The sequence below is a fragment of the Aspergillus clavatus genome, genomic scaffold (assembly GCF_000002715.2).
Source record: "Aspergillus clavatus NRRL 1 1099423829805 genomic scaffold, whole genome shotgun sequence".
In the NCBI taxonomy this organism is placed as follows: Eukaryota; Fungi; Ascomycota; class Eurotiomycetes; order Eurotiales; family Aspergillaceae; genus Aspergillus; species Aspergillus clavatus.
The window spans coordinates 3,780,645-3,808,113 of NW_001517094.1; the positions used below are offsets into that span (position 1 = coordinate 3,780,645).

General features: G+C 51.5%; 11 protein-coding genes across 11 annotated transcripts, besides 1 other annotated feature; 5 read left to right on the plus strand and 6 right to left on the minus strand.

Annotated features, from left to right (window-relative positions):
* Positions 1–312: 312 nt before the first annotated feature.
* ACLA_030670 (MCM DNA helicase complex subunit MCM3) lies at positions 313–3,416 on the plus strand (the record flags this gene model as incomplete). The annotated part of the gene is made up of 8 exons (XM_001269759.1): positions 313–382; positions 450–468; positions 532–583; positions 648–694; positions 755–860; positions 913–1,176; positions 1,240–3,308; positions 3,380–3,416. 8 exons carry the CDS (start codon positions 313–315, stop codon positions 3,414–3,416), a joined length of 2,664 nt encoding a protein of 887 aa, XP_001269760.1.
* A 411-nt stretch (positions 3,417–3,827) lies between these two features.
* ACLA_030680 (Spo7-like protein) lies at positions 3,828–5,243 on the minus strand (the record flags this gene model as incomplete). Its single annotated transcript, XM_001269760.1, has 1 exon — positions 3,828–5,243. One exon carries the CDS (start codon positions 5,241–5,243, stop codon positions 3,828–3,830), a length of 1,416 nt encoding a protein of 471 aa, XP_001269761.1.
* A 759-nt stretch (positions 5,244–6,002) lies between these two features.
* On the plus strand, positions 6,003–7,761 carry ACLA_030690 (putative alpha/beta hydrolase; the record flags this gene model as incomplete). Its single annotated transcript, XM_001269761.1, has 2 exons — positions 6,003–6,173; positions 6,241–7,761. The coding sequence occupies 2 exons, from the start codon at positions 6,003–6,005 to the stop codon at positions 7,759–7,761; spliced, it is 1,692 nt and encodes a 563-aa protein (XP_001269762.1).
* Positions 7,762–8,011: 250 nt separating this feature from the next.
* Positions 8,012–9,196, minus strand: ACLA_030700 (uncharacterized protein; the record flags this gene model as incomplete). Its single annotated transcript, XM_001269762.1, has 1 exon — positions 8,012–9,196. The coding sequence occupies one exon, from the start codon at positions 9,194–9,196 to the stop codon at positions 8,012–8,014; it is 1,185 nt and encodes a 394-aa protein (XP_001269763.1).
* A 276-nt stretch (positions 9,197–9,472) lies between these two features.
* Positions 9,473–9,494: a microsatellite.
* Positions 9,495–9,707: 213 nt separating this feature from the next.
* Positions 9,708–10,796, plus strand: ACLA_030710 (TatD family hydrolase; the record flags this gene model as incomplete). The annotated part of the gene is made up of 1 exon (XM_001269763.1): positions 9,708–10,796. The coding sequence occupies one exon, from the start codon at positions 9,708–9,710 to the stop codon at positions 10,794–10,796; it is 1,089 nt and encodes a 362-aa protein (XP_001269764.1).
* Positions 10,797–12,180: 1,384 nt separating this feature from the next.
* Positions 12,181–14,551, plus strand: ACLA_030720 (transcription factor domain protein; the record flags this gene model as incomplete). The annotated part of the gene is made up of 2 exons (XM_001269764.1): positions 12,181–13,406; positions 13,468–14,551. The coding sequence occupies 2 exons, from the start codon at positions 12,181–12,183 to the stop codon at positions 14,549–14,551; spliced, it is 2,310 nt and encodes a 769-aa protein (XP_001269765.1).
* Positions 14,552–15,541: 990 nt separating this feature from the next.
* ACLA_030730 (nuclear transcription factor Y subunit beta) lies at positions 15,542–16,714 on the minus strand (the record flags this gene model as incomplete). Its single annotated transcript, XM_001269765.1, has 4 exons — positions 15,542–15,796; positions 15,892–16,019; positions 16,092–16,202; positions 16,564–16,714. The coding sequence occupies 4 exons, from the start codon at positions 16,712–16,714 to the stop codon at positions 15,542–15,544; spliced, it is 645 nt and encodes a 214-aa protein (XP_001269766.1).
* Positions 16,715–19,206: 2,492 nt separating this feature from the next.
* ACLA_030740 (putative prefoldin subunit 2) lies at positions 19,207–19,810 on the minus strand (the record flags this gene model as incomplete). Its single annotated transcript, XM_001269766.1, has 4 exons — positions 19,207–19,239; positions 19,314–19,506; positions 19,616–19,706; positions 19,771–19,810. 4 exons carry the CDS (start codon positions 19,808–19,810, stop codon positions 19,207–19,209), a joined length of 357 nt encoding a protein of 118 aa, XP_001269767.1.
* A 476-nt stretch (positions 19,811–20,286) lies between these two features.
* On the plus strand, positions 20,287–23,075 carry ACLA_030750 (putative mRNA splicing factor RNA helicase (Prp16); the record flags this gene model as incomplete). The annotated part of the gene is made up of 2 exons (XM_001269767.1): positions 20,287–22,671; positions 22,725–23,075. 2 exons carry the CDS (start codon positions 20,287–20,289, stop codon positions 23,073–23,075), a joined length of 2,736 nt encoding a protein of 911 aa, XP_001269768.1.
* A 365-nt stretch (positions 23,076–23,440) lies between these two features.
* ACLA_030760 (putative oligosaccharyl transferase subunit Dad1) lies at positions 23,441–24,096 on the minus strand (the record flags this gene model as incomplete). Its single annotated transcript, XM_001269768.1, has 3 exons — positions 23,441–23,507; positions 23,605–23,780; positions 23,878–24,096. The coding sequence occupies 3 exons, from the start codon at positions 24,094–24,096 to the stop codon at positions 23,441–23,443; spliced, it is 462 nt and encodes a 153-aa protein (XP_001269769.1).
* A 748-nt stretch (positions 24,097–24,844) lies between these two features.
* ACLA_030770 (putative C6 transcription factor) lies at positions 24,845–27,394 on the minus strand (the record flags this gene model as incomplete). The annotated part of the gene is made up of 2 exons (XM_001269769.1): positions 24,845–26,671; positions 26,744–27,394. 2 exons carry the CDS (start codon positions 27,392–27,394, stop codon positions 24,845–24,847), a joined length of 2,478 nt encoding a protein of 825 aa, XP_001269770.1.
* Positions 27,395–27,469: the final 75 nt, after the last annotated feature.

Here is a 27,469-nt window from a genome sequence, read left to right on the forward strand (position 1 = left end):
ACCCGATATACTTGGGATCTGTTCACGTGACACTTTGAGTTTTTGCTGAATCAGCACACTTTATGCCGCGACGCGTTGACCCTCAAGACGGGCGCGTTTCAATTATACCAAATTTGGATGTCGTGTTTCTCAAAGAAGAATCTCCACCAAACCCACCCTTCCATGAAGAGGCTGAACCCTCTACACAACCACGCTGTATGCGATAGCTCACGGTGTTGATCAAACATAGCCACAATCTTTTGCAGTTTGATACCCCAGTCCAATTACTCTTTCCTATCCTTTTAATTCCACGACTTGTGGGTATCCTTTGCCATGGATGGGCCACTCCGCGATGAGGCTGCTCAAGATCGAGTGCGAGCCGCAGTCGAATTTCTCGATCCTGGTACGGTCTGCCCATCTCAATGCGCTCTGAATGAGACTTGAACAACTAATCTTGCTTTTCTCTATAGGTGATGCTCGCGCGCGAAGGTCCGTTGAGATCTATCACCCGCCTCCCTTGCTGTAAACCGCATTGTTCTGACGAGCGAATAGCTACCGTGCCGATGTTGTGTTAATGCTCAACCGGGGGCTGCGCCGCTTGATAGTACGTTATGCATGGATGTCATAATCGAGGGATTGGGACTAATCGGTGCTCTTTCCGCACATAGGTTAGCATCGATGAGATTAGAGCTCACAACCGCGAACTGGCAGATGGGTAGGTCGAATTCTGCTTTGTGTATTAGCAGACTATATGGCTCACTGATGGTTTTGCCAGCCTCCTCACGTCGCCTTTTGATTATTCGCAAGCATTCGACAAGGCTCTCAAAGAAGTTATCAAGACGTTACCCAACCGACCGTCCAAGGAAACGGGCGATGATGTGGTATGCTCCTATATGTTCGGCCATTTGGCTTGTGGTGTCTAATCGATCTTAGAATTACTATTGTGCTTATGTTGGTGCTTTTGGAGAGTTCTCGTGTAACCCTAGGACCCTGGGGTCATCGCATTTGAACAGAATGATCTCTCTGGAGGGCATTGTAACGAAATGCTCTTTGGTGCGTCCGAAAGTCATACAGAGTGTGCATTACAGCGAACGCAAAGATCGTTTCTTCGCCAGGCGGTACAGAGATCAAACTATGACAACCACCGGTATCACAAACATGAATGTTTATCCCCAGGAGGATGATGAAAAGAATCCGGTATGCCATGATGATGATTCGGCTTGGGTTGGGCCGCTATAGCTGACAGTTTTCTGCCTTTAGCTTATCACAGAGTACGGTTATTCTACATATCTGGACCACCAGACGATCTCGATTCAGGAGATGCCCGAAAGAGCGCCAGCTGGTCAACTCCCTCGAAGTGTGGACGTGATCCTGGACGATGATTTGGTGGACCGTGCGAAACCTGGAGACAGAATCCAGCTGGTGGGAATCTATCGTTCCTTGGGTAACCGAAATACCAGCTCTGGCTCCTCGACTTTCCGCACAATCGTCATGGCCAACAATATCATTCAATTGTCTTCGAAGTCGGGCGGAGGAATTGCGCAGGCTACTATTACGGATACTGATATTCGGAACATCAACAAGGTCTCAAAGAAGAAGAATGTGTTCGAGCTGCTCTCCAATTCTCTTGCACCAAGCATTTACGGGCACGATTATATTAAGAAGGCGATCTTACTCATGCTTCTTGGTGGTATGGAAAAGAATCTTGATAACGGCACACACCTGCGTGGTGATATCAACATCCTCATGGTTGGTGACCCATCGACTGCCAAATCCCAACTTCTTCGGTTCGTTCTGAATACCGCGCCTCTCGCGATTGCGACTACTGGCCGAGGCTCTTCAGGTGTCGGTCTCACAGCTGCCGTTACTTCCGATAAGGAGACCGGAGAGCGCCGATTGGAAGCTGGTGCCATGGTTCTAGGTGACCGCGGTGTTGTCTGTATTGATGAATTTGACAAGATGAGCGATGTGGACCGTGTGGCTATTCACGAAGTTATGGAACAGCAAACAGTCACCATCGCCAAAGCTGGTATCCACACAAGTTTGAACGCTCGTTGCAGTGTCCTCGCAGCTGCCAATCCCATCTACGGACAGTACGACCCCCATAAGGATCCCCACAAGAACATTGCCCTTCCCGATTCACTTCTGTCGCGTTTCGATTTGCTCTTTGTCGTGACGGACGATATCGAGGATGCCAGGGACCGAATGGTGTCAGAACACGTCCTGCGCATGCACCGCTATCGCCAACCTGGGACTGAGGAAGGCGCGCCAGTCCGGGAAGAGCTTAATCAGAGCCTGGGTGTCGGGCTTGAGGATAGCCAGGACTCCAATCAGCCGACAGAGGTGTTTGAGAAATTTAATGTCATGCTCCACGCCGGAATGGCCAATTCGAGTCGGAAGGGAAAGAGCATTGAGATCTTGAGCATTCCATTCATCAAAAAATATATCCAGTACTCGAAATCGAGAGTCAAGCCGGTTCTCACGAAAGGCGCTGCCGACCATATTGTTGCGACTTACTCAGCCCTGAGAAACGATGAGCTTTCACGTAACCAGCGCCGGACGTCGCCTATCACTGCTCGTACGCTCGAGACATTGATTCGTCTGTCCACTGCGCATGCAAAAGCTCGTTTGTCTAACCGGGTTGAGGAGCGGGATGCTAAGGTTGCCGAGTCTATTCTGCGCTTCGCCATGTTTAAGGAAGTCCTGGAGGATGAGCGCCGCAAGAGAAGAAAGGTAACGACGTTCGATGAAGACTCTGAGTCGAGCGAGTCCGACTCCGACGATGACAACACGCCTGCCAACCAGTCAACCGCCACCCCTCGGTCGGGCCCCCGTGGTGGAACCTTGAGAACACGATCGACAGCTACTCGCTCGACCACAAACGGCGATGAGATGGATGCAGAAGGAGACGATGTCTCCGAGGATGGCGACGGGCTGTACTCGACCAGCCCACGTGGCCAGCGACTGCGATCTAGCCAGACTACACGGACGCAAACACAGACACAGAGTCAATCGCGGATGTCCGTGGCTTCTTCTCAACCAGCCTCGCAACTCGTCCAATCTCAGACAGACGATTCACAGTCACAGACGGCTACCAGATCTACCGCTCCATCCCAGCCCATCCAGGCTGCGCGGTTGACAATGTTCCGCCAGGCTCTGGGACCTCTCATGGGTACGCGGTTGTTTGTAAGCGGCGATACCGCGGATGTGGAAGAGCTCATCGGAGCCGTCAATACCGCTGTGCGGACGTCTCTCGGTGCTGGTCATGTCTTCCAGCGCGCCGAAGCAATCGAGGCTCTGAAGGCCATGAATGAACGAAACGAGTTAATGTAAGTGCAACTTGAGAATTATCCTCCATTGTCATGAGGACCTGACTAATGATATCTTCTTTCGCTTATAGGTTCCTGGAAGACGACGAGACTGTTTACCGTATTTAAGCACGTTGCTTATGGATACTTTAGAACTGGGATGTTGGGATAATGACGATTTATAACTTGGGCTTGACTTGTTTGGCGTATCGGAGTTTCCTATGCGTGGGAGTGACTTGATGAACCATGTTGGAGAATGGGCATCAAGCATGGCCCCTGACCTAACTTTGACGAGGTTTATCCTAGCCTATGCAACAACAGCAGCTATAGTGCTGCAATAGACACCAAAGAATGAGAACATTCCTCTATTATGTCTGGATGGAGCCTAAGAAGCTGTATGGTTGAGAAATGGTAAAAAGGTAGATGGACCAACAAAAACGTAACATGAAATTCCATTTGTACATACACCAACGCGTCCACTCAACACATGCAATGGCTCTAAGCAGAGATATACTATCAACATGAGACGAGACAGCCACACTACGCAGGACTCGGCTCTCGGGATTCACTGCCTTCCTTTCTCTCTCCCGGGATGCCCATGAAGGAAGAATCGTCGGAAGAGAACGAAGGGGTGCTGTAAATGCCCTCCCTGATTTGAACCTGGGTCAACGGCGATAGCCCGCGAGAAAGCGACTTTGTGCCCTTCTTTTTTCGCTGCTGCGAGCCGTGCTCTGTGCCTGACGCGGTCGAGGACGGGGTGGTGCTTCCGCGACGAGGACGGCCGGTGCCAGAAGAGCGGGAGGGGGGCCGGTCGTCGATGTCCACTGGGGTCGAACTACGAGAAGGGGTGCGCGAGTGAGATTCGGAGCGCGTGCTACGCCGAATCGGAGACTTGAGGTCGTGGCCGTGCTTGGAGATGCTGGAGGAGGAATGGTGGTGGTGAAGGCGGTGCTTGTCGCCTTCGCTGGCTTTGAGGCTTGCCGCGACAAGTCGCCGCCGTTGGGATGCCTTCCAGCCCAAGCCGAGCCACCAGAACCAGCCGCCCTCCTGCTGCGCCAGCTGGCGTTCCTTCTGCCGCAATTTCTCGCGCAGCTGAGCGCGTCGCTCGTTCTCCTTTTCCCAAAACTCAGAGCGATAGTCGTCCCAGTTCTCGCGAAATTCGGGCGAGAAGGATTTCGGAAGGAGGAGCAACCGGATGTAATCGCCGCCGGGGCTGAGATCTTCCTCCACCAGACCCGATTCGCTGTCGACGTTGTTGTAATACTGCTGATAGTGCTGCCGACTACCGCGCTTCTCCGACGACGGGCGCTCAAGATAGTGGAAGTTCCCCGTTGGGGAAGGGAAAAAGGGGACCGAGAACGGGAAGAGAAAGGAGAGGTAGGATAGCAATTCCTGCCACCAAGGACCTCGGATGATGACGATCTTGGTGTTCATGGTGCGTAGACCGCGGTTGGCGACGACGAGCCAGCGCCGGGGCCATCGGATTCCCTGCTCCCACTGTCCTGTACCCCAAACCAGCAGCGCCGTGATGACACCTCCTAGAAGCGCAACTTTCTCTCCCATTTCAACCATCCAGTAGACAGATCCTCCCACCCCACTGCCATCTTCCCGCGGCCGAAGGTAGAGCGCGTAGCCAAAGTAGGCAATCCATGCGGCAAGCAGGAGAAGGAAGAAGGTATTTTGTCGTCGGCGTTCGCGTAAAGCCAGGTATTGAGCTCTCAGCGAGCTCTCGAGGATGAGAAGATTTAGGTAGATTTGAGGCGGAGAGGAAGGTAAAGTCGAGAGCAGATCCGGGGTCGACGAACGGGGTGGGGACGAGGCGTCCGGCGACTCTGGGGAGAAGGCCGGCTGAAGCGGGCTCAATTGCTTGGAAGCAGTCGAGGATGACGGTGGATGACTGCCAGAAGCTGGAGAACCTTTGACTAGTTGATCCAGGCTCCGACTCGGTGAAACCATGATGCTGTAGAGGGTGGAGGGGGGCCAGAGCGGACCAAAAGAGAGCAGATCGATCCCCTTGAAGCAGCAGAGGATGACGAGATTTAAAGAGGAATAGCACGGCCTTTGCGGCCAAATATGATTTCACCGCATGAGAGACAACGAATGAGTAGATGTAGGTGGATAGTGAACGGATGAATTGTGTCTACCTAGTACTCAACAACAATATGATATAGCTGTTGGTCTGCGGGAAACGTTGAAGAAAATCGACCAGCGAGCATCGTCATCGTGGAGTCTCCACCCCAACACCCGTCAATAAATTAGTTAATAGTCAACCCATCTGGAAACAATCTTTCTCGACATATCGATCTATCTACTTAGGGTTCTACGACGACTTCAAATACCCAACGTCCCCATGAACCTCTAACCGATTCTCTCTCTTGTCTACCATCGTCATTGCTCGCTGCCTTCGGGGTTAAGCGGTCTTTGGCTTCGTGTCTTACCGCTTCGATACGCCTCGACGCCTACCTGGCCTTCTTAAATCCATTGCTGACGAGTCGATGACCTCTGCGCCTCCCGTGTATAAATCTGCCTTGACTCTTCCTTCTTTGGGGGTGACGGGAATCGTTCCTCTGTCACTCTGAACTACACCGCGACAAGCTGTCGGCCACACGACTTTTTTCGCCCTCTTGCCAGGTCTTCCGACCCTGGACGTCATTTGGTCCCCCTCGCGTTCGTTCTTCGCCGAATTCGACATTTTTCCCCCGACAAACTTCCTCAATGGCATCAGAGTCATTGAGATCGTCGAAAGACGATCTTCATGATCGCAGTCAGCCTGAGCCGTATACCGCTCAGCGAGACGATACGCCACATGCTGTCCGAGCCGCTCACACGGCCGCGGCCCGCTCCTCGTGGTTTCCACTGGGTTACAAGGAAGGCTTCAGTCAATGGGTAAGTCCCTGAAGTGGGAGAGGGAAGATGATCAAGTTGTTGCATAGTCACTGAGCTTTGGTTCCAGTGGGCTAGTATGCCAGCTGCCGCGGCAGAACACACAGTCCTTTCATTCTTGCCCTATCTCCAGCACGAACCCCCTACCCATCTGCAGACTGGTAAGACCAGCAACCGGACCGATGGCGTAGCGCAGAGTCTCCAGTCCGCCGATACGAGTCAGCAAGGCGAGGTGGCGACTAATTCTCTCGACGATCCGTACGGACCGCGCCGTTGGCGATCGAGCATGGTTGAACTGAGCGGCAAGAATAGGGCTCTCAACGAGTTCTCCGTGGAAAGAATCGGCGAGGAGGCTGATCAGCACCTGGTCATGCTGCACGGATACGGTGCGGGACTGGGTTTCTTCTACAAGAACTTCGAACCTCTGAGTCGACTGAAAGGCTGGCAGCTACACGCCTTGGACATGCTGGGTATGGGCCGTAGTACTCGCCCACCGTTCCGTATCAAGGCGAAGAACCGAGAGGACGCCATCAAGGAAGCAGAGGATTGGTTTGTTGATGCGCTGGAAGAATGGCGCGTGAAACGCAAAATTGAGCGCTTTACGTTACTTGGTCACAGCTTGGGAGGCTATATGGGGGTTGCTTATGCCCTCAAATACCCAGGCCGCTTGAACAAGCTCATTCTGGCTTCTCCCGTCGGAATACCGGAGGATCCGTATGCTGTCACAGCCGATATGCCCGAGGCGTCCGATTCCACTTTGGCCAACGAGTTCACCCAGGATCAGCAAACCATCGCAGAGACATCATCGTCCGTCCCTCCCGAAATAGCGCAGAAAGGTGACAACAACGTTCTCCTCAGAGGATACGGCAATGCGGCGACAGCTACGCAAGAAGCTCGTGCACCCCGTCGCACTCTTCCCAAATGGTTCGCGTATCTCTGGGATGCCAACATCTCTCCCTTCAGTCTAGTCCGGTGGGCTGGGCCCCTGGGACCCCGCATTGTGTCCGGCTGGACCTCACGACGCTTCTCCCATCTGCCAACCGAAGAAGCAAAAGCATTGCATGACTACTCATACTCGATTTTCAGCCAACGCGGCAGTGGAGAATATGCTCTCGCCTACATCCTTGCTCCGGGAGCCTTCGCTCGCAGCCCCCTGATCCGGCGCATCCAGAACGTCGGACGGCAGATGATCCAGCCCTCGTCGGGCGGCTGGGAACCCGCCAAAGTCACAGACGCCTCTTCTGTGCAATCGCCATCTGCTTCTGGCCCAGCAGAGCCTACATCTGGTGCCCAGGCTTCTTTGCCGCCGATCAAGCGCGAGACAGGTATCCCGGTGGTCTTCATGTACGGCGACCACGACTGGATGGATGCAGCGGGTGGTCTGGCAGCGAAAGCCAAGATTGAGGAGGAGAAACAACGTGTGCTCCAGAACGCTACGCCAGAAGAGCGCGAGGCCGACAACGGCTCGGCCAAGGTGGTGATCATTAAGAGATCGGGACACCATCTCTACCTTGACGGGTGGCAGGAATTCAACCAAGTCGTATTGGACGAAATGCAAGAAGTGAGTCAGAGGGATGGGGCTCGGACGTGACCATAAGACAATGTGATATATGCTGTTTAATCGTGAGCGACATACCTTGTTTCCCCCCCCTGCGACACATCCCTATATCTGTCAACGGGGCGCTTTTTTCGAGTAACTTACAAGTATTATGGTGTTTTGGACATAATATATACAGAACGTACCAATACCTAATTCATAGATACAAATGCAACAGCATCCATCGCTGATATGCAAGACTACCAGACCTTCTTTCCCCCAGATGAGGCAAACACCCAATTAATCACATCGTCCGATCTCTACCCAAAACAGGACTAGGCAATTGAGAACCAGAATATGACCCCGACATGCTTTGCCTACGATACCTAACCCCTGTGGGGTAGTGAGCCATAAACCTACCAACGCTCCCCGAAGCGGAGCGATCCTCAACCGGGGTCGTGGACCCCGGTGTTGTGGTCGCACTCTCACGACTATTCACCCCAGTCCCCGGCCGGAACGCAAAGTAACCACCTGCCGCGTCCGACAGACCGGATAGATGCGCATGCGTCTGCGGTGCACTAGCCATCGCACGGAAGAAGTCGGAATGCGTTGACATGATGTGCTGAGACTGTGGCCGCGGTGAGACTGCTCGCGAGCGGTGTGGCCGAGCCATGGACGGGGAAGGTGGTGCTCGTCGGGTCTGACTCGGGAGCAGGGAGGTAGTCGCGGCGCGGTGATGATGGCGCTCTGTGCGACCTTCGGGATTCTGCGAGGCGGGCTGGCTGTGGGTCCAGGGGAGGAAATCTGCCGTCTCAGAATGGTTTCGGAGCGGAAATGGCTGTGAGGGCAATTCCAGGCGATGGTTGATGGAGAGCCAGGCTCGGTCGTCTGCGCCTTCGCTCAGGCTATCCTTGGAGGACGATGATGCGGAGCGCGAGGGATGACTCTGCGGTCGAGCGAATGGTGGGCAGCGCCAGCCACCCAGGCCTTCGAAGTCGCGGCCTTCATCTCCGCTGATGAGACTCAGCAGGGGAGCTGGGGGGGTCGTTGGTGTCTTTCTGCGCCGATTGTCTTTGTGCGGCGGTCGGCTGTGATCGCCCTCGTGAGGTCCCAACGAAATCGAACTTGTACGCCGTCGGACTGATGCCGAGCGGTTCTGGTCATGGGATAGAGGGGCCGGCTGGCGATGGATTGTGGATTGTGATACAAGCATAGTAACGCCATTATCGATAGACCGCCGCTTAGGCGTATTTAAGGCTGCTGGTGTCGTCGGTTCAGAGGCAAAGTTCAGAAGAGAGGAATTGCTTGATGTTGGTATCACAAAGTAGCTTGATATTATGGCATAGCATAGCTCGATGCAAATGACGAAGAGCCGCAGAAACAATGCCACCGCAGAGAACCATATGGTAATATATGCAAAGAAGACCAGAGGAATGGAAACCAAGGCCAGAAAAGGTGCTGTAAATATAGTGGAGAATGTACCTGACATAGAGCTTGTATGTACGACGACGGTGGTTAACCCAAGATAGAGGGATCATGAAGAAGTTCACGAAGAGATTCAAGGATTTCCAGGAAGGGGATTCCTTGCATGGCTGTAACATCGATCAGGAGATCGAAGCCAGGACATCTTGAAGCAGAACCTGAATGGCAAATCGAGCGTCCAAGCATCTCTTGTCGGTTCATCCGCAGCACTCACTGCGGAGAAAAGCATGTGATATGGTGCTGCTGATGCTGATGCCAGGATGCCCCAGGCATACATTACAGCTACTGTACTGTACTGTACTGTATCGGTATTCCGATATGCTTTGGTCCCTATTACATCATCGCATCACGCTTCGGTTTTGTTCCTTCTGTTGCTCATCCCCATCTGAATAATAGGGTCAATAATAACATCTCAGTAGTACAGCAACAAGGCCATGTCTGATAAAGAAAGAAACAATGACTCCGCATTCCCTTGGGAGCTTGGGATCTATGATGCCCATTGTCATCCCACTGATACCATGTCATCCATTGCGGATATCCCACAGATGAAAGCGACAACTCTCACGGTCATGGCTACTCGAGCAGAGGATCAGGACCTAGTATTCAATATAGCTCAAAGTACTGCAGAGGACCAATCAAACATGCAGAGCACAAAGGAAGATCGCGTACTGCCTTGCTTCGGATGGCACCCGTGGTTTTCGCACCACATCATCGATGACCAAGGAGCATCTTCTGAAACGGCTGCTGGAAGCAAAAAAGACCATTATCGCAAAGTCTTGACACCGGCCCCAGATGATGAGGAATTTTTATCTTCTCTACCAGATCCGCGAACGCTCTCGCAACTCCTCTCTGAAACACGCACACGGCTCCAAAAGTTCCCTAGCGCCCTAGTTGGCGAAGTCGGCCTTGACCGCGCTTTCAGACTTCCACAAGCCTGGACCCAAGACGAGGCCGAAAGTCGTGATGCACAGATGACGCCTGGGTCTCGTGAAGGCCGGAAGCTCTCCCCCTATCGAGTACAAATAGACCACCAGAAGGCTATACTCAAAGCCCAGCTGCGCTTGGCTGGTGAGCTTGGACGGCCAGTCTCTGTCCATAGTGTCCAAGCACATGGTGCTGTATTCGATGTTTTCAAGGAGTTGTGGGCGGGCCATGAGCGCAAGATCCTGTCTCGGAGACAGAGACAGAGACGGCTTAGTATTGAAGATGCGCACGCAGAGAGCGACGCCGAAGATGAGGCGGTAGGGAATTCAGCGAAACGAAATGACACGCCACTACCATACCCGCCCCGAATCTGTATGCATTCCTATTCCGGGCCAGTGGAACAATTGAAGCAATTTCTGAACCCGTCAAACCCATCGGATGTGTACTTTTCTTTTTCTAGCGTGATCAATTTCGGCACGTCTTCGTCCCGCAAGGTCATCGAGGTTATCAAGGCTCTACCAGAAGACAGGTTGCTCATCGAGAGCGACCTGCATACAGCTGGGCAGCAGATGGACGACTTATTGGAGGAAGTTGCTCGCCAAGTTTGTGATCTTCGTGGATGGCCCCTCAGACAAGGGGTCCAACGACTAGGAGACAACTGGAGACGGTTTGTCTTCGGATAGCAATACGTTCAAGGACTGGCACTGAAGCTGAAACCGTCATTTTCAGTTCAGGAGGCCTAACGCGGCACAGAGAGCAATTCTTCTCTTCAACGACATGGCAAGCTAGAGGTCTACGCATGCGGAGAGAACTGCGAGGACATTGTCAAGATTAAGGCACCCAATTCTCCACGGAGAAAATGATCTGAAAGCTTTGGCGTATCTCCATTGAAGATGAAATAGCCGATGAGGACCCAAGCATCACGGCAAGTGGCACCTTACGCAATGAGTGACGTATGCCAGAGGGATTGTGGAGGATTGCACGTTATGGAGAGAATATGAATGCAGATTACGGAGACCAGCAATACAAAGCTTGTCATTCCCCCAGAGGATGATGCGTTGAATCAAGCTCGGATTCAAAAGGCGAGTCAACAAGGCTGCAATGGCTAGCTTTGGTACCGCAAAGGAGATAATAGCAAATATGAAGCTGATATAGTTAAGTAACAGGATGTACTCAAGTCTGTCTGCGATCACAGTGGCACGTTTACCATACCCCAGCGAGACATTGACGGTGGTGAGACTGGCGCATACGACACCTACAATCTTTGGCAACCATGCGTCCTTAGTGTCGGTTCACTCCATCGAAGATATCCAAACCCAGCACAAGCAGAGGCTAGAATCAACCAGTCATCGGCGCCGATCTTGCGTAGAACCCTGGCATGAATCCAGAGCCAACAAATCAGACCGTGGATCGCACAAAGTGACCAACAATTGATACTCACATAACACCTATGATTGGCCTCTTCAGAAGACATCCCACTTGGTCGTGGAGACTGGTAGTGGTAGATACTAGATAACCTTTAACTAGTAGCCTAGGCCAAGCGACTGATAACGAACGAGTTGCCGATGGCGGAGCATATCGCTAGTTGACTACTTCCATCAAAAACGCTGGGAATGGCCTTCCACACCACAACATTGTGAGATCCTCATCGCAAGACTCTCCATCCTCTTTCGACTGACTGCCGTCTATTTCTCAAGCACTGCATCTCCCTTGCGTCTCATCAGCTTCACTCTCCAGCTCTCCGTTATGATTTCGCTTTCTCCGCACTCCACGTGATTCTCCCCAACGCAGCTTTCCCCACTCGCTTGTTCTACTTCTTATTATTATTTCTCTCGACCGTGTCTTCTTTCTTACGTCTTCTTCTGACTCACTGTCACGGACTGCTTGGCCATGACGGGCTCTTGATTCAAGCCTCCTCCATTTCGGGCCTTTCACGCTGTACAGCATGAGGTAGAGAGTCTTCGGGCCCTGAATCGGTGTCGATGTTCTGCCTTTTGCTATGTCATCCACAGCGCAGAATAGCCATTCGCCTACCGGCAATGGTGTAACTAAGCGGAAGTCAGGTAAATGACGCCTCTGTTGACTCTCCATGGCCGTCGTCTCATCGTCCATGCTGATTGTCCTATCTTTCTAGGCTCCGCTGCCTGTGTTCACTGCCATCGGCGCAAGGTCCGATGCGATGCCCGCATTGTCGGTCTCCCGTGCTCCAATTGTCGCTCCTCCGGGAAATTAGACTGCCGCATCCACGAGAAAAAAAAGCGTCTGGCGGTCCGCTCGATCCTCGATCCAGTTCCCATCCGTTGTCGACCGATCCCCAGCTCCGAATCGGTCACTGAAGCGTCCCCCGCATCAGCCGGCGAGCCTAGCGCTTTCACCACTGCTTTCTGCGGAATACAGCCCGAAGAATCAACATCCCCAACGAACAACAACCCGGCGGCTGAACACAGCCGACACAATCACAATGGCACAACCCACCATAACAGCCCCCCGCAGGCACAGGAACATCACCGCCCGCCTGCTTCAGAAGGCTCTGTCGAACAGGACGCCCACACCGACTTGGAAAAACGCTTGGTGAGATTGATTGATGACGAGGAAGGGTCAGGCAGCCGGGAAATTCAGCGCGGTATACGGGCAATTTATGTTGGTCATGAGCTCTCGAACATGTCCTTCTTAATTCGTCAACAGCGAGACAAAGATGACGACGTATACCATTTCGCTGGCAACGAGATTCCCCGACGACAGTTGAAAACAGGCCATGACCAGCTCCTTGTGGATGCACTCACATTACCGGAGTCGACTCTTGCCGATGAGCTTGTCCAGGCTTACTTCACCCATGTGAACCCGGGATATCCCATCGTCGAAGAGGACCTTTTTATGACTCAATATCGCAATCGGGATCCGTCTGATCCCCCACCTATCCTATTGCTGCAAGCCATCTTACTTGTAGGTTGTCACATTACGCATCCAAAGCCAGAGCGTGACGCTCTCAAAGAAGTCTTCTTCCGCCGCGCCAAGTGGCTGTTCGACAATCGAATTGAGCGCAATCGCGATATTTTGGTTCAAGCCGCATTGCTGATGACCTGGCACTCAGATAGTGCCGATGATGATGTGGCTGCCAATGCCCACTACTGGGTTGGTGTAGCTGGTCGTATTGCGACGGGCCTTGGTATGCATCGGAATCCAGTCTCGAGCAGATTCGTGCCCAGAGATCGCCGTATGTGGAGGAGATTGTGGTATATCCTGGTTCAGTTCGATGTCATGGTCTCTCTTTCGTATGGTCGACCTCAGGCTATGTAAGTGTAATACCGCTCATTTTTGAACGCCTCATCGCTGATTCTGACTCTCTTCTCTCAGAAATCTTGAGGATTCCGACGTGTCCCCTCTGACAGCTTCGGATTTTGAGGGCTGTGGGCCTCGAGTTCAGACCGACTTTGTTATCCATTTCTCGGAGCTCTGCACCATGATATCCTACATTGTGCGCGAGCGATTTGGTTTACGAGTCAGCACGGAACGTCGCAAAGCCGTCTTGCAAGAAGCTGATGAAGCCCTTGCAAACTGGTCTTTGAGGCTTCCCGATGATCTGCGACTGCGTGCCTCGGATATGGACCCCTGGTCTGCCATGCTTCACCTGACCTACAATAATTTTCTCATTCTGCTCCATCGGCCCCATCCTAGGGCATCTGCATACTCCGACGACTACGGCCCACATGATGCTGAGATCTGCAGCGCAGCGGCCGGGGTAATCGCATCAATCTTTGAAGAACTCCGGCTTAACAATCGCCTAAAGTACCTGTGGTACTCCGGTGTCCACACCCTCTTCACGGCCATGATCCAAGTTCGCGTCGAACTACGATTCTCCAATCCAGTTCTAGCCATCAACGCCCTGCGACGTTTTGATTCCGCATCCTACTCCCTGCAAGAACTCGCCAAATACTGGTCCCACGCCAGCACCATCTTGCGCTTGTTCGAAGACTCCAAGCGCCTACAAGAAGACCTCCGTCTAGCCACCAGCGAACGGCCCCGACGATTCAGCATTACCCACGATCAGAACCAAACCCATATCAAGAACCGACCCGTCTCTAACACCACGCCAACAGCCCTACAACCCTCACAACCAGACCGACACCTCCCTTCCTACGAGGTCCCAACCCCCGATTCTAGCCAGCTCCCCCCAACTACAACAACCGTCTCCCCACACCAGAACCAGCCCTTCGATAACTGGATTCCCTCTACCAACCTCGCCTCAGTAGACCCAATGGATCAACCCAGGGAGTTCCTGGACTGGCGCCAACTCTTCTCCTTCACCGATCCCGATCAGTCTGTTCTCCCAGTGGCCATGGACGGCCTCACGGAACTGGAGGACGAATGGCGTCAGATCTACTGGCAGGAAACGCCCATGTCGGATCTCCTCCAGGATGGAGGTTGGATGCATGGCTAGTCCGGCGCTTCTACGGAATCCTTCCTGTCCATCGCATCGTTGACCCTTTCACGTGGTGATGTGTGATGAATGGAATGATTTCCAAATTTTCATTCTTAACGGCCGTATGCATCTCTGCATTCAACTTTTTTGTCTATGAACATATCATATTTCCTTTTAATAGGTTGATCAATCTACATACGCCTCCGAGTCAATACGAAAGGGGCGGCAGTGTCAGATATACCCAAGAGCAAATCTCTAGAAAATGATACGAAAATTTTCAGTCAAGATTTCAATAAAACATGTCCAATCACCAGAAACCAATGGTACAAGCCCATCTCTCACCAGGACAGCGAAGTCCTCTCTTTCTCTCTATGGATCTGTCAATGCCGCCGTATCACTCCAAAATTCTCATACATCGGTAGTCAAATCACTGACAACTAAAATAGGTGAAATACACGTAAGTAGCCCACAAGATTGCGAGTAGCTGTTCCCTTCCTCCCCTTCCTTCCAGAAGCAAATATCCCATCCGCTGAAATGACTGTAAATGAAACCAGTGAAAATGTTTTCCACACGACACCTTTACAAGAAGTGTACAGATACCGTTGTATATGGCATAACAAGCAGAAATCGAGAAAAGGGGGCCATGGACGTGGTATAACCCGGCCTTCAGAAGAGAAGTAAGAAAAAAGACGGGTGTAAATGAGTACAGAAGCGCCCTGAATGGTCCTGTTAAGCCCGGAACCTGCCTGTTCCTCCGTTGATTACCTTATAAATATCCCAGTGTGTCGTACCACGTCGTAAAATAACTGTGCATGCAGAGTATGATCCAGAGAAAGGATCAGAAGTGTCCCCGTACGCGGTGACTCGAGACTTTGTGATGCTAGACTTGATTCGACGCGGGAATAGCCCTAGCTTGCGAGACTCGAAGGATAGACTCTGATTCTGCCGGCACCGGCCTGAAACTGTGTGAGAGTCTCGCACGGGAATCCTGGTCACACAGAAGATCATCTAGTAGGATTCACCTCCGGCCCCGTTATGAGGCTGGCCGACCATGGGAGGGTAGCCATAGGCTGAAGTATCCTGTTCGGCGGGGTCCAGGCCGGGGTTCATCATGTTATTTGTGCTATCCGCAGCTTCAGGAAAGGCGCCTGAAGCAGAAGCACCAGGTCGTCCAGCCTGGGGCCCAGGCCCGCCTACGGGGCCGCCAGCGTTATAACCACTGCTTGTTGGTCGGTTCGGATGTTCGCCTCGGGCGGACTGAGTCTGGAAGAGTCTTTAGCACATGTTCACACAGGCCCATGAGACCACCAGCCGATGGTGGGGAGACAGGCCGTCTGAGCGCGTTGTACAAGTCTTACCTCACGGTACTTTGACAGGTAAATTTTGAGGGCCTCCGCATAGTTTTCGAACCCAAGTGAGGTCATGGCAAACAAAATGTCCTCTCCATTAACGGTTTTGCGCTTCTCTTGTTGGCATTTTTCGGAAGCTATTAAAAGGTACAAATACACGTCAGTAAACTCGACGAGACAGTATTCCTCAGAAGAGGCATTTTACTGACCTTCACTGGTGATGAACGAGATAAATTCGCTCACGCATTCTTGCATGCACTCCTTAGCTTCTTTCGCGATCTTTGCATTCTCTGGAAGAGCCAGCTTCATAATGCGGGCCACTTGATCATGGGTGTTAGCATCCAAAGTCAACACTCCATTTCCTTTTCTCAGAAGCGCAAGTAATAACTGCGGAGAAGGTCATGGCGGATGCGGAAAGCACATTGTGAGGGTATAACGGAATGGGCGGTTGTCATCGCATAGGTAAGACAGTCCTTTGTGTGCCAAAAGACACTCGAACCACAGAAATATGATGGATTTCATAGTACCGCGTTTGTTCGGTGGGGAAGAGTTGAGGATTCTAATGGACAGATGCAGGGTGCAATGAAAGTATAGTATGGCAGACGGCTGTTGGCCAGCAGTTGGACGTAAGGTACGCGCAAATCAGAAAGACAAGAGGAGCTGCAAGGGAACGTAACTAACCATTTGCGATTGGAAGCCATCGATCTTGTTCCTTCACCTCAAATTCTCCCTGGTTCTGCGTTTGATCCTGCTCTTTATCCATCTGTTCCTGGTCTTCGCCTGATTGCGCTTCATGTTCCACCTCAGGTTCTTTCGAAGGGGAGGTCGACATGATTATTAGCTATAGGTATACGCGCAGCGAGTACGCGATAGGTGATGGATGAGGCTTCGTCTAATTGCTCCGTTGGCAGACCACGTCAGAGATGCGTGCCTCGATGTATCGACCTCGAGCGCTATGATACACTTGCGTCAAGGGCAAAATAGAGTTGTGTCTGGCTGGGCAGCGATTCGCTTCACGGCAGCCTGAACAGAAAAACAACTATCAGCCGTGCGGGGGATAAGCAATGCTCCCTGCGGTAGCTTCTACCCTGGCGGTGTGGGCAAGGTTCGAGAGTATCGTTATTCGACAAGAGACGCGACGGGTGGGAAGGGTGACTCGATCGAACAAATCCGATTTGACGCCTAGTCGCAAGGATTGATGAGCCGAGAATCCGGAATGTAAGTATCGTTAATTTTTATTCCCTTGCGACACTTCTCACTTGTTGGATGGTTCCGCTTTACAACGCTGCAGAGAGTAGTGGTGCAGTGGTAACGTCAACTATGCGGGACGCTCGAGACGCGGGAGATCTGGGAACCCGGAGAAACTGGCTGTGACGCGGGCCTTCCGTGCGCTGTAGTCAATGCAACAGTAGTGGGTCAAATTGCCAGTGGCACGTTGCGCAGAAAGATAAACAATCCCACGGGAAGCAACAAAGAGAACGAAGGGGTTATTTTTAGGAAGCAAGGCTTGAATGGTCCTCGCGTGGTAGAATTCGTCCACCTCGTCCACTCAGAAGCTAATCTACACTGCGACTGTCCAGTAGATATTTCAAAATATTACTGGAGACGGATGCAATGCGCGCGGTAGTCAATTGGCGAACCAGAGCTGTGTGGGCAGAACGGGGGAACTCTCACTGGTTGTCGAACAACGCCAATAAGATGGGAGGGAATCAAGATACTAGAGATCTTTCTCCGAACAGAGAGGAAGGATACGACACAAACGAGCTTGATGCCCGACGATGATGAGACTTGCTTTAGTCCAACTGATGAGCCCGAGTCATCGATGGTCGAAAGAGCTGATGAAAGAGAGGATGTGATGAGACTCGAGAAGTTGCAGGGAAGGAAGTGTTGGGCTGGTGGCCTCAGGACTTCCATTACATGTAATTACCGTGGACCACGATATACAACTTCCAGAAGTGGCCTGCCTGATCACGCAAGCTAGGGAGGGGTCTGTATTGATACGGTAAGACACGTGATGAGCAGCATCTACACAGTATAGGGTATCAACAGGACTTGGACAATTGCACTATATCTTATGCTGCTGCGTTTGCTTGATCCCCGGTATTATTCGGCATGCTGTTCATATTCTCGATCAACAGGGATTCTGTCTTTTAACGGGACTATAGACAGAGTTGGATTACAACTCACCAGTGAGGCTATTGGGTGTTGGACCACCTACGATGCGCATTTTAGGCATTGACAATGCATATCAGGAGACAATATTCAGCCTTCGAGACTGTTCCAGAGTCAGAGTTGGCCGTTTAGTCTGATTTGCCCCGATAGGGCATCGAGAGCTCAAAGGCCAACATGTCCGTCATACTTCGTCAGATCTGAATTCAAAAGTACATATCAGGCACCAATGATGCAACCAGACATATCAAGAATTCTCCAACAATTTAGAACAATTTCAGATCATGCGCAGCCTGACCGAGTTGACGATTGATTCTGCGACATATCTGCGGACGCGTGATGCCCAGTACTTCTGTCTTTTGCATAAACCGAAGCTATTTCTCCCATCAGGTCGGCAACTGATAGATCGAACGTCGTGGCGGGATAAGTTGTGATTTTGATGAAAAAGAAGAGCCAGCCAAATGACAATGCACGGCGAAGTGTACACCAGCAACCATAAGGAGAGTGTCAGTTGAGTAGTTGTTACCAAGTAGGGCAATGTCAATATGGCGCAATTACTTCAGATCTGCAACCTCTCACACAGGTCTTTGCTAGAGCTTAATTGTAGTTGAAGCATCAGAATCGGGATATAGAGATTAATATCTGTTCCTCGATCAGGAAAGCCTTTCAGGCCTCAATAAGTTGTGGCTGCCTATAGACAAGGAAGAGTTTAACAAGAGACTATAATTATATCCCTCGCCGTCAAAATCGTTGTCCTGAACTTAGCCGAGCTCGATGGTGATTCCCAATGGATTCCACTCTCATGTAAGACTGCCAAGGTAGCCTGCTATGATATCCCAACGGCTCTGTAACTGGCCATCAGGCACGAATACGAGTTGAATTCCAAACGTACTGCACTGACCTCTCACCTCTTTATCCGCAGTGAGCAAATGATTACAGCAAAGCCGGCAAGCTGGTTGAGTATGGCTCCCGCAGGACACTAAGAGGTGTCCCAAAAAGGCTGAACCGAGACATGCAAGACCCTCCGAACGCCGTTTCCTATCCTGACTCCCGTTTATGCTCATGCAGAGAAACAAACAACGCCTGAAAGCGAGAATAGAGTGGATAAGAAGCGATATCCAAGAACAGCATCACAAGCAGTGAGGAAGAGGCCGCTCAAGGCTGGACCACCTGGACATTATTCTTCTTCTGTAGAAGGACACAAATTAATCATCAGTATCAACCATCAGAGGCTACAGCCTAAGGATACCAGGAATACTGACCTTCCAGCTGTCCAGCTCGGACTGCTTGCCCTGGTATTGCTTGACCAACTCTTCCAACACCTGCTTCAGACCATCTGAATTTGTCTTAAGCGCAGGCAAAACATCTTCAATTGTCCGCTCAACCAACACTCCGTTAACCATTCGGAAGCACTTGCGCTCTCGTGGAAGGGGTTCCAGGGTTTCGATGACGAGCCTAAGTAGCAGTTCATCAGCATTAAATATCAATCATAACACCATTTGAAAGGAGACCAGTATCATGGGAATACCACTCAAAACTGAGCATAGAATCGGGAATAGCTCACTTGTGTTCCTCAGCTTCCTGCTCAATGTCTCCAATCTTTTGTGCCATCTGCGTCAGAGTGTTCTTGAAGTTCGTATATTGGAGCTGAAGCTCTGATTGACGTTAGGATCAATTCCGCCGTGAAATTGAGATTTGGAATACACCGAGTAGGCTTACCCTGTTGCTTCTGTGGGTTAATTTGAGCTTGAGTCGCCATTTTTTGTAGCAATAACGTCGTCACTTCGTGGTTGTAATGTTGAAATTGTAGTGCGGGGCGTTGTGCTTGACTTGAGTTGTCGCGCGGAGAGAAGCAATCCAATTTACGAAGTGCGACCAGAGCCAGGTATCTCGATACAGCATCACCTCTACGGGCTGAAAAGACTTCCACATATATAAATCCCTTTGGTAACATATTCCATTTTTATTTTCTCACAGCAACCCACCTAATCACCTTGTTTAATCGTTCAGACTGAGGACCGTCTAGACACCTCATACTAAATATCACGTGACTATAGTAATTGAGTTTGCATCGTTTGCCTCAACGGCGATAGTCCAGTCCGAACATTATTAGATCCTCTTCGGACTGATCAATACTGAGCTCTGAGCATACATTCAATACCCATCTGTGTGCCACTTCAGATACCTGTGCTTGCAATCCTACATAAACGATTGTCTTCCTCACGCCATTTTACAATGGCGTCCGATGGGCCTCCAGCCAAAAGGCTGAAGAGCTCCAATCTCCCGCCACATCTTTTGCGCGATGCGAAGCGCAAAGACATCGACAACTGGGAAACAAACCGGATGCTCACGTCTGGAGTTGCCCAGCGACGCGATTTCGAAGGCGATTTTATGCCGGAAGACGATGAAGGCACTCGCATTCACTTGCTCGTCCACGATCTGCGGCCGCCGTTTCTCGATGGGCGCACCATTTTCACCAAGCAGTTGGAGCCTATTTCAGCCGTCCGCGATCCACAGAGTGATATGGCTGTATTCAGTCGAAAAGGCAGCAAAGTTGTACGGAACCGACGCCAGCAACGGGAGCGACAGAAACAAGCGCAAGAGGCTACGACAATGGCGGGCACGGCACTGGGAAATCTCATGGGTATCAAGGAGGACGAAGGCGATAGTGCCGTGGCTATGCCTGTTGAGGATACGTACAAAAGCGGGAACAGGTTTGCGCAGCACCTGAAGAAAGATGCAGGCCAGAGTTCATTCAGCAAGAGCAAGACGCTTCGTGAGCAGAGGGAGTACTTGCCTGCATTTGCCGTGCGCGAGGACTTGCTACGAGTGATACGGGATAACCAGGTGATTGTGGTAGTCGGTGAGACCGGATCTGGGAAAACGACCCAATTGACACAGTTCCTGCATGAGGACGGTTATTCTAAGTATGGTCTCATCGGGTGCACGCAACCCCGACGTGTGGCTGCCATGAGCGTTGCAAAACGTGTGAGTGAAGAGATGGAAGTGGATCTCGGCGCGGAAGTTGGATATGCCATTCGCTTTGAAGATTGTACAAGTAAAGATACAGTCATCAAGTATATGACAGACGGTGTGCTTCTCCGAGAGTCCTTGGTCCAGCCGGATCTGGACAAGTACTCATGCATCATCATGGACGAAGCGCACGAAAGAGCTTTGAATACAGATGTGCTGATGGGCCTTTTGAAGAAGGTTTTGGCCCGACGAAGAGATTTGAAGCTGATTGTCACGTCTGCTACGATGAACTCGGAACGCTTCTCTCGATTCTTTGGCGGCGCTCCAGAGTTCATCATCCCTGGAAGAACATTTCCGGTGGACGTCCACTTCTCTCGTACCCCATGTGAGGATTATGTCGATAGTGCAGTCAAGCAGGTCTTGGCAATCCATGTCTCACAGGGTCCAGGCGATATCCTTGTTTTCATGACTGGCCAGGAAGACATCGAAACAACATGCGAATTGATCGATGAACGATTAAAAATGCTTAATGATCCAGCGAAACTCAGCATCTTGCCTATATACAGTCAAATGCCGGCAGAGCAACAGGCGAAGATCTTCGAACAGGCGCCACCTGGAGTCCGAAAAGTGATTGTTGCCACCAATATTGCGGAAACAAGTTTGACTGTTGATGGAATTATGTTCGTTGTGGACGCAGGATACTCGAAGCTGAAAGTATACAATCCGCGCATGGGTATGGATACGCTCCAGATAACGCCTATCTCCCAAGCCAACGCCAATCAACGGTCCGGCCGAGCAGGACGAACGGGACCTGGAAAGGCGTATCGTCTATATACTGAGGCTGCCTACAAGAACGAACTATATATACAAACGATCCCCGAGATTCAGCGGACAAGTCTTTCAAACACGGTGTTGCTTCTCAAGTCGCTTGGCGTGAAAGACCTGTTGGATTTCGATTTCATGGATCCTCCACCGCAGGAGACTATTTCGACGTCACTCTTCGAGCTCTGGTCTCTTGGCGCATTGGACAATCTGGGCGACCTCACTCCGCTCGGTCGTGCCATGACTCCATTCCCTATGGACCCACCACTCGCCAAGCTTCTTATTACTGCGTCCGAGGAGTACGGGTGCAGCGAGGAGATGCTGACAATTGTGTCCATGCTCTCTGTCCCGAGCGTATTTTACCGCCCAAAGGAACGTCAAGAAGAATCGGATGCGGCGCGCGAGAAATTCTTCGTCCCAGAATCTGATCATCTAACACTTCTCCATGTTTACACACAGTGGAAGACCAATGGCTACTCCGATTCATGGTGTATCAAACATTTCCTTCATCCCAAAGCTTTGCGGCGAGCAAAAGAAGTCCGTGACCAACTCCACGATATCATGACGGTGCAGAAGATGCCGCTCAACAGCTGTGGCACAGACTGGGACGTTATCCGCAAGTGTATCTGCTCCGGCTTCTATCACCAGGCGGCAAGAGTCAAGGGAATCGGCGAGTTTATCAATCTTCGGACTAGCGTGAGCATGCAGCTTCACCCGACAAGCGCTCTGTACGGCTTGGGCTATGTGCCTGAATACGTGGTGTATCACGAGTTGATATTGACAAGCAAAGAGTACATGTCGACTGTGACTGCTGTTGACCCACATGTATGTTTTATCTTCCCCTCTAATAACACACATCAGACTAACTTCTTTTCTAGTGGCTCGCCGAACTAGGTGGCGTCTTCTACTCAGTTAAAGAGAAGGGCTATTCGCAGCGGGAACGCCGCGTCACGGAACACGAGTTCAACCGGCGCATGGAGATCGAGACTCAGATGGCTGCCGACCGAGAACGAGCCGCGGCAGAAAAGCAGCGCGAGCAAGAGCGCAACGACCCGTCTCGACGGAAGATGGAAGTGGAGGTGGGATCTGTTGTGCGCCGCCCCCCTGTCACCGGCGCACGACGAGTCGGCGGTGTCACCGCGTCTTCGGCCAGAAACGGCGCGAACGGGGCAGGAGGCAGCGTGGTGAAGAAGCCCCAGATCAAGAGAAAACCAGGGCGAGCATTCTAATATGTCGATTTTTGCCGAATGATTATAGAGAGATTTACGATGTTATCACGGGTGACATGGTGTATAGAGCGGGCTCTGAAATTTGTTCATACCCTTTAGAGAAATGTGATATGTGATACCCCTTAGCGCATCAACCAGATAAGCAGACATTGATAATCCTTTTTGATTCGAAATGCCTAGTGGTCAAGCACCAATCCAGTAAAGTACAAGCAAGTTTCTTTTAATGCTCAGCCCAGCACCGCACCATACGGCACGGAAAATGGCAACAGAGCAACGACGTAAATAGCCGATATACTCCACCAGGGAATCTCAAAAACCTCAGCAGCACTTCTATACCGACCCAACCACCTCCTCTCTTCCCATTTCTAGTTAATGAAATTGATACAGAAGAAGTGCAGGATCAGACTCCCAAAGATATAATCCGCAAACGCCCTGAACACAACCAAGTCAGCATAACCCCTTCCGCTATAGCCCTGCAAGGCTACCAGATGAACAAGAAGAAAGAAGGGAGGGAAAAGATCGAACCCACCTCTCATGAGAAACCCCCGGCTCCTCACCCTCCAGCGCCGCAAACCGCGCATTCTTCCCCTTGGAGCTGGGCTTGCGAGCCGTCTTCTCGTCGCTACTCGTCTGCATGCGCAAGCTGGCCGTAAGCACAAACTGACCGACCGCGGCGCAGAAGCCGCTCAGGAATGCGTTGAAGGGCTATAGATTCAGTGCAGTGCGTGGTTAGCCTGCAATCCCTTTTCCAAAAAGAAAACAAAATAGAGAAACAGAAGAAAAAGACGAGGGAACCACTCACGTAGTTCCCAGCCACAACACAGTAGACGAATTGCACGGCGCCGACGAGGAGAAGGAACGCCATGAAGGCGTCAAGAAGCAGAGTGCGCTGTGGTGTCGTGGTGAGGTATTGCTGCCATACATGGTTGGCGATCTGGTATATGGAGGAGCTGGAGGTGAGGACGGGCGGGCCGGAGGAGAGGGGGGTTGAGCTGGGCGCTGATGTTCGTTTGGAAGGCATGTTGGTCAATTGGGCGGGATGGTAGGGAGATGGATCGAGAAGATAATTTGCGATCGCAACAGATGAGTCGATGTTGACGTCTGGTAGATGAATTGAGCAGTGAGCTAGCTCTTGATGAAGCTACTGTGTACACATCCCGATACGGAGTATTGTATGCTCCACATGCCGATGGTTACGTAGACTGTTTGGCTATATTGCATGCACCACGTGACCTTTTCTCAGCATTGTGAGAAGAGCACAAAATAAACGCATATAAGGAGAATTAACCGTGTCGGTCGCTTGAACTAGTTTACGGTTGGCTTAGGGTCTTGAGATTGTTGGTCATGGATATCATCAGTTTGATCTATTGCAGACCGCTCATACTGTACAATATGCTATAACTAGTATACATGTTCTCAGGTGTGCCATCTGTCAATAACTGATATCTTCCGGATGTGTAAACGTGATAAGATCAACAACAGGATATCTTGCTGTCAAGTCATGCAGTTAGCACTCGATCAACTTGAGGCCAGTATGGACCAGCCAATGCGTTCATCATTCGTCATGAGTGGAGAGTAATTCGTGAGAGGGGAGTTTTGGTCGAGTTGAATAGCGACATGGAAAATCAGGATGAAGCACTTTCCATGAAGCAAAAAATGCGTTTATCGTTTCGAGTATTATATATGAGTCCTTGATAATGGCCACCTGGGCCGTAGGAGAATGTAAAAGGCCATTAAATCCGTTAGATCCGCAGGACGATCGGTTGTAATTAGGCAAACCAGTCCGATATGTTGCCTAATGGATGGTTCGTCTGTGCTTCCTGAACATCCATCTGAAAGTCGCGCATAATTTGATCCCATGCAGCCCAATTGTGGTCGAGTAGGGCTGGATCTTGACTGGTCGAGGAGGAAGGTAAGAAGCTCGCTGATATGCCAGATGATGAAGTTGCACTGAAAGGCTCTTGAGTTGGCATTGTCTGCGAGCTGGATCCACTAAGCCAATTGACGCTCGGGAGAAACTCGCTGAAAGTCTCGGTGTCGAAGTGAGCACCGGTGCTAGGTGGATTTGCGGGTTGGGTGCTTGATGTCCCCGCGCCTTGGACCTGAGCTGCCAGATGAGGTTGGCTCATACTTTGCCAAGCAGGACCATGATATGGAGGGAGGGGAATCGAAGGAGAGCTGATGCTAGGAGAAATTTGCACCCCTGCCTGCTGCTTTGCTCGAAAGGCGGCTGCGCGCTTCATCAGCCGTGAAAGCGGGCGCCAGAGCATTCCCTTCTGATGCTTGGCGGTGCGGCCCCAAGTCTCGTACAATGAACTCACGACCAGCCACGCCCGGTCTGTGATCGGATTAATTGGACGAACGCAGAGCTCTGACAAGACAAAGGCAATCAAGTGCCACTGCAGATTTGTCACAAAAAGCCAACTCCATTTGGAGGTGTTCTTGTTCTGTCCCAATAAGCGTGTGAATTCAGCAACTTCCACTGACGTAACGAATAGATTCTCTCGAGACGCCATGGTTAAATTGCTTGCCCCGGGATTAATTCGAGTCATTGGGTGGTGGACTATGAGCCATAGCTTTGCCAGGATCAAACGAGCGACAGTAGCGCAGACCCACTGCACTGGTACATTCATGTCGCAGTGCCTGGTATACCGCTCCTCAACCCGTTTGTTGACTTCCTGTATCAACTTTCCACAAGCATCGGACGGTCGTTGTGCATTCTCAGAACGATCTTGGCCGCCAGGACACATGTAGCTGACCCGACGTAAAGCGGCAGTGATCTCACAGCGGACCAGGCAAAAAGTCATTTCAGTGAAACCCACTCTCTCCTCAGGTGGCTCCAGCATACCAGGCGTGAGATCCTCATCGTTGATATTCAGCGGCAGATGGGTATCGTACATTATTTCGTGAACTTGCGCGTCCGTCCCATGATCTTCGGCCGACCTTATGTCCAGGAGGCAGATATGCCACCACAATCGGCGGCGCATCTCAGTCTCGAAAGGCCTCAGACCAAAATTTGTGCCATCTCGATGCAGGCCGAGGCCCTGCGCAAGGCGAAGAACAATAGCAGTCATGGACCAAACAAATTTTGTGTCATCCTCACGACGTACCCCAATCAGGAACAGGACTGCAGCCTGGAGAAGCATCAGGTTCTGTGTATTGAGTAGGTTTGCTTTTGACAGCGCTTGCTCGACTGCAAATCGATAACGCGTGACGGCAGTATCGCGATCTTCGCCTAGTGTCGATAAGCATTGTTCGGGAGACATGCTAACCACGGTGACCAGGTAGATCGAAAGAACTAATGCTTCAGAGTTCTTGTCCAAGAGATTTGGGCTCTGAGCAGCGCTCATGAGAAGCTGCTGGACGGTGGGCTTGTGGAAAAGAGGTATGAGCGGTGCTACATTATCCTGATAGATGTCCCATATCAATGGCACTTTGCAGGGCGGGGGATGGTAACTGCGAAGGGAATGTGAAAGAGAGTAAAACCCGAAAAGAAATCCATCATGGTTGGTAGACAATGTCGAAGACGATTCGGGGGAGGGATAATCTTCCTCCTCTGATGACGACGGATCCAAGATATCTTGCAATTCCTCAATCTACCCAACAGCAATCAGCGCAACAGACCTCAACACTAGCCCCCCCTTCTCCCCTCGGAACAACAAACTCACCTCATCTCCCAAGCTCGCCCAAAACCGATTACTCACATACCGACTCCGTCCCTCGTCAATAACCAGTCTCCCAAACTCGTGCTCCAAGGTCCGCGGCTTCGCAGCCTTCGGATCGGGATCCAGCATGAACGGGCACAGTCCGGCCTCCTCGCTCTGCATCTGCGGACTCGTCTCCGCCCCTTTCTTCGCCTCCACGGCCCCATGTTCCTGCTGCAGAGGCGACGAGACACTAGACTGGGACTCGGCAGGCGCAGTCTTCTGCCCGCTAAGATGCTCAATGACACCCTCCAGGCGTCTCAGTCGGGACAAAAGCTCCGCATCATGAGGCCGTTTTGTCTTGCGCGGGGCCCGCCCCGGCGGAGGAAAGATGCATTCGATGCCTGCCTTGGCGCAGTTCGAGCATGGCGTGCGCTTGTTGCAGCGGACTTTTCGTCGGCGGCAGGTCACGCAGCTGCGGATGCTAGGGGCGTCCGGCGCGAACTGCGCAATCGCATGGCCGTGGGGATTTGACGACGCAGTATCAACTGTGTTTGTAACCCCGCTGCTAATCGTTGTAGGACCTGTAGGGTAGCGCGATCGGGTACTTGGCGGCGATTTCGGCAGAGGCTTATTCGCAGATGAGGTGGGTTCAGAAGGCGGGAATGATGACATGATAAGAAAGGAACACTGCTACATTCTTGCCAGCGGCAAATATTTACTTGAAGGAGAAAATACAGAGGAGACCAT